General features: G+C 48.2%; 1 protein-coding gene across 1 annotated transcript in view; it reads right to left on the bottom strand.

Moving 5' to 3' along the window:
• Positions 1-6,690, bottom strand: part of LOC126542392 (phospholipid scramblase 2-like) — a 32,433-nt gene extending 25,743 nt beyond the window's left edge. Inside the window, exon 1 of the mRNA XM_055077367.1 lies at positions 6,568-6,690. Coding sequence (XP_054933342.1) covers positions 6,568-6,580 — 13 coding nt within the window. The 5' untranslated portion in view covers positions 6,581-6,690. The remainder of the gene's footprint in view (positions 1-6,567) is intronic.
• Positions 6,691-12,022: the final 5,332 nt, after the last annotated feature.

Here is a 12,022-nt window from a genome sequence, read left to right as displayed (position 1 = left end):
TATCGGCGTGCTCGTCGAAGTGCGCAAGTACGGGCGGCGACTGCATGCGTCGTTTGAGTTCTTGAAATGCGCCGGCCTGCGGAGTTTCCCACTTGAACTCGACGTCACATTTAGTTAGCTTTGTCAGCGGCTCAGCGATGCGTGAAAAGTCCTTGACAAAGCGCCTATAGTAGGCACACATGCCAAGGAATCTGCGCACTGCCTTCTTGTCGGTTGGCTGCGGGAACTTTGCAATGGCAGCTGTCTTCTGTGGGTCGGGGCGTACTCCTGATTTGCTGATTACGTGGCCTAGGAACAAAAGCTCATCGTAAGCGAAACGGCACTTTTCCGGCTTCAGAGTGAGCCCTGATAACTTGATGGCTTCTAACACTGTCGAGAGCCGCCTAAGGTGATCGTCGAAATTTCCGGCGAAGACAACGACGTCATCCAGGTAAACAAGGCACGTCTGCCACTTCAGTCCGGCTAACACCGTGTCCATGACGCGCTGAAACGTTGCAGGCGCCGAGCACAGTCCGAATGGCATGACCTTGAACTCGTAGAGGCCGTCTGGCGTGATGAAGGCAGTCTTTTCGCGATCTCTCTCGTTGACTTCTATTTGCCAGTAGCCAGACTTGAGGTCCATCGACGAGAAGTATTTAGCGTTGCAGAGCCGATCCAATGCGTCGTCTATCCGTGGAAGGGGGTACACATCCTTCTTCGTGATCTTGTTCAGTCGACGATAATCGACGCAGAAGCGTAGGGTTCCGTCCTTTTTCTTTACCAGGACTACAGGAGAGGCCCACGGGCTTTTCGACGGCTGGATGATGTCGTCGCGCAGCATTTCGTCGACTTGTTGTCTTATAGCTTCGCGTTCTCGCGTCGAAACTCGGTAAGGGCTCTGGCGTAGTGGTCGAGCGCACTCTTCGGTTATTATGCGATGCTTTGCGACTGGTGTTTGTCGAATCCTCGATGACGTCGAAAAGCAGTCTTTGTATCGTCGAAGCAGACTTCTGAGCTGTTGCTGCTTAATCACAGGGAGACTTGGATTTATGTCGAAGTCTGGCTCGGGAACTACGGTCGTCGGGGTAGATGCAACAGAATCCGAGAGGACAAAGGCATCGCTGGTTTCCTGAATTTCCTCGATGTATGCGATCGTCGTGCCCTTGTTGATGTGCTTGAACTCCTTGCTGAAGCTTGTCAGCAACACTTTCGTGTTTCCTCCGTGGAGTCGAGCGATCCCTCTTGCGACGCAAATTTCACGGTCGAGCAGTAGATGTTGGTCGCCTTCGATGACGCCTTCTACGTCAGCGGGTGTTTCGGTGCCGACCGAAATAACGATGCTGCAGCGAGGCGGGATGCTCACTTGATCTTCGAGCACACTCAAGGCGTGGTGACTACGAGGGCTCTCCGACGGTATCGCTTGATCTTCCGACAGCGTTACTGACTGCGACTTCAGGTCGATGATTGCGCCGTGTTGGTTCAGGAAGTCCATGCCGAGAATGACGTCTCGTGAACACTGTTGCAGGATAACGAAGGTGGCAGGATAAGTCCGGTCATGAATGGTAATTCTTGCCGTGCAGATTCCAGTCGGCGTGATGAGGTGTCCTCCAGCGGTCCGAATTTGAGGGCCTTCCCATGCGGTCTTAACTTTCTTCAACTGGGCGACGATGTGTCCACTCATTACGGAGTAATCAGCCCCTGTGTCCACTAAGGCGGTAACTGCGTGGCCGTCCAGAAGCACCTCGAGGTCGGTGGTTCTTTGTCTGGCGTTGCAGTTAGGTCTTGGCGTCGGATCACGGCTGCGTCGCGTTGACCTGTGGCTGGTATGTAACGTCGTCAGGTCATCTTTCGTAGTCGCATTCTTTCTTTCCAGACTTCGTCGGGACGGCGGCGTGTCGTTATGTTGTCGAGGTAGTTTCTTCGGAGTCTTCGTCGGCGGCGGAGGGTCTTCGTCAGTTCAACGGACAGCAACCGCACCTCCATCGGTTGCTGCTTTTAGTTTTCCGGATATGGGCTTGCTGACCGGCCCCGGGCTGGGCCAGTGTATGGTCGGCGCTGCGGCGAGAGGTAGCGGCCTGGTGATGGCGAACGCGACGGTCGTCGAGAGCTCCACTGAGTAGCGGCGAGGTAGTCGGCGATATCGCGAGGGCGTTCACCTTGCTGTGGGCGCGGAGCGTTGACGGCGAAACCTCGCAGTCCCATCTCCCGGTATGGGCATCGGCGATAAACATGGCCGGCTTCTCCGCAGTGATAGCAGAGCGGGCGGTGGTCAGGAGCGCGCCATACGTCTGTCTTCCTCGGGTAGCTGCGCTGGGCGACGGGTGGGCGTGCTGGCGGCGGGGGTGGTCGACGGAATTGCGGCGTTACAGGGCGCTGTCGCGGTCGCGGAGGAGGACCTTGACGGCGTGCGACGGCGGCGTAGGTCATCGCTTCTGGCTAGGGTTGCGGTAATTGAGGTTGCACCTCCGGAACCCCAAGCGACCGCTGAACCTCATCTTTGACGATGTCAGCGATCGAGGCCACTTGAGGCTGCGACGACGGGAAGATCTTCTGGAGCTACTCTCGTACGACTGCCCTGATAGCCTCGCGCAGGTCGTCGGAGGCCAGCGATTGAACGCCGGCATAGTTCGTAGAGTTGGTGCGGCGGTCGAATTGCCGGTTGCGCATCTCGAGTGTCTTCTCGATGCTAGTGGCCTCGCGAAGAAACTCGTCGACGGTTTTCGGTGGGCTTCGTACCATACCGGCGAAAAGCTCCTCCTTTACACCACGCATCAGTAGCCGGACTTTCTTTTCCTCGGACATTTCCGGGTCGGCGTGGCGGAATAGGCGGCTCATTTCTTCCGTAAAGATGGTAACGTTCTCGTTTGGTAGCTGCACTCGGGCGTCCAGCATAGCTTCAGCCCTTTCCTTGCGCACGACGCTTGTAAAGGTGCGCAGGAAGCCGCTACGGAACAGGTCCCACGTTGTCAAGGTCGATTCCCTGTTCTCAAACCAAGTTCTGGCGGCGTCTTCTAAAGCGAAGTAGACATGCCGCAGCTTATCGTCGGAGTCCCAGTTGTTGAACGTCGCGATGCGTTCGTAGGTCTCCAGCCATGATTCCGGGTCTTCAGTCGCTGCTCCATGGAAGGTTGGTGGGTCCCGAGGTTGTTGTAGGATAACGGGGGACGCTGGGGCAGCCATTGGGGTTGTTTTGACCACGATCTTCTTTGTCGACTCAGGTAGAAGTCCGTGCTCTGGGGGCAGTCCTTGAAGTCTGCGGCTAGCACGCTGGTCTTGGGCGATGTTGGTTTTGTCCTCTGGCTTCGGGCTTGGATCGCGGCTTTGCGGGGGCGTTCGGTACATGAACGCACTAGCACCTCCACCAGATGTCACGTGGTGGTGACGTTAAGAACACAGCAGCAATACTGTGAAAGGCAAAACTAGATTTTATTGGGCGAACCTGTGCCCACAAAACAGGCTACGCTTATAGCACAATGAAAGCAGCGAACACAGTCGGCGATCGTCGGAAATCTGATCAGCGAGGCAGGCGCGTCGGCTTTTATACAGCAGGCGTCGAATGTTCCAGACTAATCGTTCGGACCCGCGCGCCTTCCACAATGTTCTACACCATTCGCGTCACACGATGAAATCAGATAACACAACGTTCGGCGACAACAGACAGCCGGGTAGAAGCATCGATAACTTTCCAGAAACTTCGAATACATGCAAGCGCGTCCCGCGCTGTGCGATTACATTTGTTAGGTGGCGAAACGTGGTCGCCAGATAAGTACACGTGTCAATATGTTTACAATGATTACGGTTTACGGTGACTTCATATGCGTATAGAATGTATATTTTTCGCGTTTAAAAACATCAAGTTAAATTATAGGGTTTAACGTCTCAAGATTGCAAAATGTGTCAAGAGGCTGTCTGTTGCGAGAATATGAAGAGGAGGAGTACAGGGAGAGACGGAAAAGTTATCCCGTGTATAGATCGACTAGCTGCTCTGTGCTGGAATAATGGGCTGGAGAGAATTGAACCTGACAGAAGGAAATGTTTCGCAGTATCAATAGGGCCCCAAATCCTCGTCCACGGAACCGTTTTCTGCTTCATCCTGCACGTCGACGGCTTCCGTGAGAAGAACATTCCTGGCTAGTTCCCCTCTGAAAACGCCCTATCGAAAGAAACCTATTAGCTCCATATCCAATAATTCCGTATGAGCATATTAGATTCCCACATAGTGAACCGTATGCTTTCGTATATCATATGGAACAAGTTCCATGTGATTATATGAGCGTATGTGGATCCGATATAAAAACCCGGACGTTCCCATATATAACTTGGGGGCATTCCTTGAAATCATATGTGGGAGAATGCTGGATTTTGTATGGGATCTGCATACGTTCATCTAACAATATCGGAGTTGTCCCATACGATAGGAAGGAATATGCGGACTCTTATAGTACCCCTATGTTTTCTTATCGGCATTGTATAGGACATGCGCATACAATATGTGGGGAAATGCCAGTTTTTATATGGAACTCCCACATATTCGTATGGAATCATTGGTCGTGAGGCCTATGGGTTTCTTCGGTAGGACGGGCAGAATAAGCCACTGTTATGCTTTCCCGTGGCCGAACCGATGAGAGAGCTCCACCCTGTTGCAAACCGCGACCAATAGGTTAAACGCCCGAGCGGCGCCTATTCCCACAGGGAGCTATTCCGTATATTGTCCTCGCTGTCTTCCACAAGCTCCAGCACGAATATTTTGCAGTCTCCCTGGCAACTGCTTATGTTTTCGATGCGATAAATGCCCGTTTAACAGGGGCGCATATTCGCAAATATTAATATTGTGATATAGCCAACCCTCGCTTTATATGAACGATTATTTACACTCATTGCTAAATAACTGCATCAAAACGACCTGGTTTCGTCCGCTAAAACAAGGTTGACCAGGCCAAAAAAGTAGTACCGCATACGCTGCCCATCATTGTCGTCGCCTGCTTTAAATGATGACCGTGCTACGCACAGAAAGAAGAAGGACAGGACAGAGTGCAGGCTTGCGCTTTGTCCTATTCTCTTTTCTTTTTTGCCTTGCGCAGCACGTTTTTAATTCAAGCATGGACCAACTAGTCCGTTTTAACTACGTTTTAAAACTAGCCTGTTTTAACGTTGCAAAGTCACGCCGGTAATCCCTCCGCATGAACGCCTCCATTTAACGTCCGTGGGGCTATAACCGGCGTAATCATTTAATTTAAATGTGGGGCCAGGACATAAAGCTTTATTCACACCGCCAATGTAGATAACTAGGCGCGCGCGAATAGTGATTATGAGGCCGAATCCAATACGAATCAAATAGTGCCAAAAGCGAACCGAATCGCCTAGAATAGTTTACAAATAGCTTTCTAATATTGTACAGCCGTTGTCGCAACTATTACAAAACGATGTTCACATCCTAGTATTCGTAAAGTTAGCAAGTTTCAAGTTTCTGCCATTACAAAGTACGTTATGAAGCGTTGTTTATTAGAACTACAAATGGAGCATTAGGAGCAAACAAGTAGTAACTCCGCATGCACCGGACTCTTCAGGCAGCACGAATGATCACTGGATAGCCTGTAAAGTACGGCTACCTAAGTGACATAGCATGTTATACTACGCACGTTCTCATGTTCTAACTCGAGAACGTTAAATGGCTCATGAGGCGGAAAATCCGGCGCTGGCGGCGTGACCGCACGATGCCACAAAAAGGTCACGAACCCTCGACTTTTGGTGGAAGTCGAACTCGCGACGTTCGGTGTTAATTGAGCAGAAGGTAATTGAGGTACGGCTAATTAAGTTATAATTAATTAAGACCCTTGAGCCAGTAATCTTTGGTTGGAGTGAACCCACGACCTTTGGTGTTAGTAAAGGCGAACTTCGTTAAGGCACAGTTAACTAAGGTAAAATTCATTAGGCACTCGAACCCACGACGATTGGTAGGAATCAAACCCACGACCTTTGTTGTTAATTAATGCATAGTTAAATAGGCACTCTAACACACGACCTTGCGCTGTGGCATGTCTAAGCATCGCGCGGTAGTCGCAGTGCTTTAGCATTCATCCGTGTGGGAATAACTAAGCGTCCCTTGAATTTTTATGTCTATACTATGCCCGCGAGGGTCAAAATTTACCTTAATTTTGCTACAATCTTACGTTTAATTGGGTTCAGTTGACGTTCCTAAATATTCAAGAAATATTCTAAAGATATTCGCATTTGCGAATACAGACGATCCGATTGGTTATTCGAAAGTCAGAAATATTCGCACACCCCTAAAGGCAAGCAAGGTGACTAAACCAAGCAGCTTCCCCTAAACCCAGTCCACCTCCACGCTCACTGAGCTAATTACTGTATTGAGTGATTGATAATGTTAACCCAGCAGGGCTACATGTCGCCACTCACTTAAAAGTTTGAAGGTGCCCGTTCCTATCGTCCCACCCAAGTACAACGGTCAGTCGAACGAGCCCACTCGATTGCCAGAACGACCTACTGCTACGGAACGAGGTGGTCGGGCTCTGCTCGAACAAAGCATGCCATGCCGTTTTCCTTCAATTTGCATATATGGTACCGTACCTCCTTGTGCCATGGCGTTTATCTTTACTCCCTTGTTCACGGCACGACTGGCGAATTAGGTTTGGTTTTCCTTTGCCGGTGAATCCGTGACATGGGGCAGATGTCCGCGCAGCCGACGCTAGCGACCCCTGGATTCTTGCTTGCTTGCTTGCTTCCTCTGTTATGGAGCGTACCCACTATGGGGATTGGCCATGAAGCCGGCGGTTAAACGGGTGGGACCCGGGAAGAAAACATGACGGAAAAAGTGCATGTGAAGGAACAATGGCAGTTCTGCGGATAACAAAAGAAGTTAGCTTACTAATAACAAATGAAGTTTTGACTACTGTTCACTCATATTTTAAATGTAAGAAGTATATGCGACATCTGAATAATTTACGGTTGCTTAGACGGTTATGTGCGAACCGAAAGCGCTATGATGGTTGAGAAGCGTCAGTTTGATGGCTCACGCTCCACGCGCGAGTGGTTCTTTGAAATACTTTACCGAAGAGGAATCAACGTCAACGACAAAAGGGCACAAACTACACAGAATATTAAGGGCCTTAGATCTCTCTGTTTCGAGGTCGCGTTGTGAGGTATAGAAATTCGGAGCGCTCGTGCCACTGCTCGCGCGTTCGCCATTTTCTTTTGTATCGCTTCTTCCACTTCAATGCCACATTGATGCCGCTGATCATGCCAAAAAAGGGCACAGTAAATTAATATAGAGTTAATTATGGCACTCGAACCCACGGCCTTTGGTGTTATTTAGGGCGAAGTTGATTAAGATACAGGTACTTAAGGTAGGTTTAATTAGGGCATTCGAACCCAAGACCGTTAGTGGGAGAAAACAAGAGGGAGTGAGTAAAAAATTTATTGAATAGGCATAAAATAAAGTAACAATGCTTCCGAATGAGAATGTCAAGTAATTTATTGGAAGTCTCTTCAGTGAGCAGGCTTTCGCCTTCACCCTCTTTGGCGTATGCTAAAGTGACTGTCAATTTTTTTTTTAAACGCGCCTCTGGCAGTTAATTCTAGCCCTTGAGCTGGATTAATGAACGAAGGCAGACGTTACTTGCCCGAGAAATCAAGATGCATAATCGACTAATCGGAAAAATTTACTGATTCAATTTCATTAAACTGTCTTACGGCACATACTGCAATTTTTTTTTTTTTTTTTTTTTTTTTTTAGCTGGTGAGCTTGCAAGGCATGTCCCTTCGTAATGAATTCTTAGGGTTGCACTGGTGCTCTATATTGTAAAACTGTCGTCGTCGTCGTCGTCGTCGTCGGTTGCGTAACGGTTGCTGCTGTTGTTGCTGAACTCACTTCTCCACCACTAAACCATTGTAAGGGGAAGACGACGACGAAGAAAAGATAAGCCGCGGCCATGGATCGCACTGGAGCACCGTGGTCTTCTGGTAAGGAACGATTCTTACTGTCACAGTCACATCAAGATCGATGGATAAAACCAGAGTAGAAACCGAGTCGCAGTTCTGCATACAACATCCCATGTTATTCCGCAGTGTTACTGCGCATGTCTCTCTCTAACGTATGGCTAACTGACAATGTGTCCGAGGCCTTCCAGTAGACAATTATTGCTTAAGCCTCTAAGAGATCGGATAACGCTGCCTAGCTGCAACGAAAGACAGAAAACAGAAAGAGACGTGCGCACACGCGATGAATGCCAGACAGCTCAGGTATCTTGATGGATATAAAAAACACCATAGCAGGCATTCACGTGATACAGTACCAAGAAAAGCGAGAGACAAGCGAAGTGCGTGAAGCAAAAAATTAAATTATGGGGTTTTACGTGCCAAAACCACTTTCTGATTATGAGGCACGCCGTAGTGGAGGACTCCGGAAATTTTGACCACCTGGGGTTCTTTAACGTGCACCTAAATCTAAGCACACGGGTGTTTTCGCATTTCGCCCCCATCGAAATGCGGGCCGCCGTGGCCGGGATGTGCGTGAAGCAAGTACGCCATACAGTCGCTCATACACAGTAGCTTATCCTTCCGTGTCTTGTCTTTTCTATAAAGCCCCCAGTGAAACACGCTGTCCACCCCTCTCCGCCTAATATGAAGGACTTTCAAAGTCTGCACCCCGCCACTATCTACCGTTATCCCCTGAGGAAGGTGTCGAGTCGTCTCTTAAACGTGGAAACATCCACTTTTTGGTTTTAGCCACTCCTGGATTCTTAGTTTAGGCGAAGGAATGCAATGCTATATACGCTCCTATATCAGAAAGGCTATGCTATAAGAAGGATGGGAGAGGTTACTGTAACCTCAGCGTTAAAGACCGGTCTGTACGCATTCACTACTGGTTACTTTGGTAAAACGAAAGGATAGAAAGTTGGGCGAGTTGGTACGGGAACATGATCTTGAATTGTATCGCGAAGTCACACAGACAGAGACTAGAAGCAGATCTTGAATAGCGCTCGTCCTCTCTGCTTCTAGTCTCTGTCTATGTCACTTCGCGCTACAATTCAAGATCATGTTACTTTGGTAAAGGTTACCTTATAGTTTGTAAATTATAGTTGCGCAAAAATTTGAAAAATATGCGTCTTAAGTGAATGTTACCATGATAACAGCACTGATAGCCTTTCTTTGAAGAGAAAATTAAAATAAATTATGGGGTTTTGCTTGCCAAAACCCCTTTCTGATTATGAGGCACGTCGTAGTGGAGGACTACGGAAATTTTGACCACCTGGGGTTCTTTAACGTGCACCTAAATGTAAGTACACGGGTGTTTTCGCATTTCGCCCCCATCGAAATGCGGCCGCCGTGGCCGGGATTCGATCCCGCGACCTCGTGCTCAGCAGCCAAACACCATAGTTCCTTGAAGAGAGGCGCGTGGACTAGGATGTGGTGGCGTTGACGTTTTTCGGCGACAATTGTCTGAAATTGTGAAAAAAGTGGGATTAAACACAGCTTCATAGCACCGGCGTACGTCTGGGTTCTCACGATAATCGCCTATATGACTATACAGAAAATCTTGCTAGTTAACTTCCTTAATTATTCATTTAGGTGCTATGTTGTAATTGCCATAGATCGAAAGTGCATAGCTTCAGTACAATAAATCAAAATACATAATTGACAACTATTCACATTTTTGCTAGGTGAGTTTCTAACTACTTTACGGCACATGTAGCAATTTACGAAGTGTAGCCGGTAAGCTTGCAAGGCGTATTCACTCATAACGGATGACATCAGTTATTCCAACTAATTTTCTTTTTTTTTTTTTTACAAACCACCTTTATATTCATTGAAACACAAAAATAATTGGAAGGCCAGTGTATTTCAGCCAACGTCATGCAATCTTGGCAAATGGCCTCACTGGTACGTGCTCACCAGAGCTGCAACAAGTAGGTGCGATGCATCTACGCATGCGTCGCAACACAATAGGTGCGTGCGCACTCTTTTAACGACCTACAAACAGCTATCGTCACTCGCTTCGCACCCACGCCAAGGCAGCGCTGGTAGGACGCGACAGATAAAGCGGGGGCTTATCCACTAATTTCTTATTTTCTCTTTTAATTACTGTTCCCCAGAGAGTAAGTTTGGTGCCACTGCTTTCTGGCGTGGGTATGTGCGTAGTCACGTGGTCACGTGATAGATCTAATATTACGCTTTTCTTTTTTCCGAAAATATGAACACGCATTTAACACCCAGTTGAAGGCACCCCAGGCCGATGTTCTTTTTTTTTTTTTTTTTACAGCGAAGCTGTTTATATGCGTGCCCTGTGCCATTGTCGGACTTCGCTGAAAAGGGGCCACGTGGCCTAGCGGGAGAGGAAAAGAAGAGCTCAACAGGGGAAAGGCTGTGGAGTGAACCCTTTCTCCCTGTGAGGAGTGCTTTACGCGAATCTGATATGGTTGTCACACTTTGCATTTTCGGCGATCGAGCCAGATCGGCATCGAATTCATCGACGAGTCATTCCACCCTGCCGCGAAAGAAAGGAATGTTATGCAGACGGATTGCGGCCTACGAACAGCGCCCAGCGATTGAAACGCGATACTAGGAGTGCGCGGCCGCCGGCACTTCTCGCGCCACTGAGATGTGCCGGCAGCACGTCAGTCGTCAAACCAATGCAACCAATCAACCAACCAACCAACCAAAACGATATCTTCATTTGCTGACCTTTTCTATGTGTTCTAAACATGGAGTGGTATGATACGATTTTCAAGTTCACGCGACATCTACAAGTCACCCAAACGACCGTTTCTTCATGAAGTAGGGACAAGATAGCCAGATGCCAGATACGTCAAGCCCACTTAAAGTCAGCAAATAAGAAGTTGTCTTGAAAAAACTAGGATGGAGCAGGGCGCTAGGCTGCTACCCTCAGCGAGCAAACCTCTTCTGATGCTACCCATTACCAGCTCTTCGGGGCCTATCCGCATGATGGCTTGTGGGAAGTAGACCCGCTAAGCTGTCCACATTGTTTGGTACGCATTAGCTGTTAGTGGCGCCCTCGTCACAATCGATCCTCACAACGAGCTCTCCGGTCTAGTATTCTCTTGCGTGTGCTCCGCAGGCTCAGCGGCTAAAAATAGCCGCTTGCGCATCGCGTGGTGAGAACCTGTTTTCCACGAGCCTTTCCATTAAATTTGATGACTAAGCTTCATTATGGTCATGTGACACTCCCTCCTACGCTTTTTCCCTTCGTCTGTGTTTGGTGCTCGCGTTCTGTGTGATTGACAGCAGACATGGATGTCGTTAGTGTCGCCATTTGAACCGCGCTTCTGCACTTATGACAAGTAGTGTCATAGAGAAAGCTACCGTTGGTTCTGCGGACAACACAAGGACTTAGGAACTTCTCAGAGCCTAGCGTGTGGTCTGACAATTCAAGAGCCCTAAGTAAGAAATATAATCTGTGAACGAGTCTCCGTGAGTTCTGTTCATTTTGCCGACCTATGCCTGCTAGTAAGTCAGGTTGCGTGGAAAATAGGCGCTACATTTTTCTTTCGATATCCAGAATGCTGTCAACCTTCATTATTTTGGCGTTCGCAATTTATGACGGGTGGCTTACGAAAATCACACTATCCTAGAAATTACGATGCACAATAGTGAACATAAACATGCATACTATTCCGCACATTCACGTTGTGGCCGAAAGCTGACAGCATTCCGTGGCTAGAGCTTTAGAATCCATGACATAAAATACGTTTATATACAAAACACATATTCAACTAACATTCTGTGAAGCCACTGCAAGGTTCGCGAGAGTGCCTTGACTGAAACGTGAGATGACATCGATGCTGCGAAAGTATACCAGGACTGTTCTGTCACCTTATAAATCATGTTAACTTATAAACATAAATCATGGTCTTATAAATCTCATAAATGTGTTAGATATATCATGTTTCAGGATCATTTTTGCTTAAACCACCTTGTACCATGCTGAAACGCAATGTAAAGCGACACAACTAGAAAAAAGGTCCAAGCAACTAACTAAAACTGCACCGCCGATAGAAAGTGGTTT

Source organism: Dermacentor andersoni, chromosome 2 (assembly GCF_023375885.2).
Source record: "Dermacentor andersoni chromosome 2, qqDerAnde1_hic_scaffold, whole genome shotgun sequence".
Classification (NCBI taxonomy): Eukaryota; Metazoa; Arthropoda; class Arachnida; order Ixodida; family Ixodidae; genus Dermacentor; species Dermacentor andersoni.
Note: the sequence above shows the minus strand (reverse complement) of the source record. Positions and strands in the feature narration are given on the sequence as shown.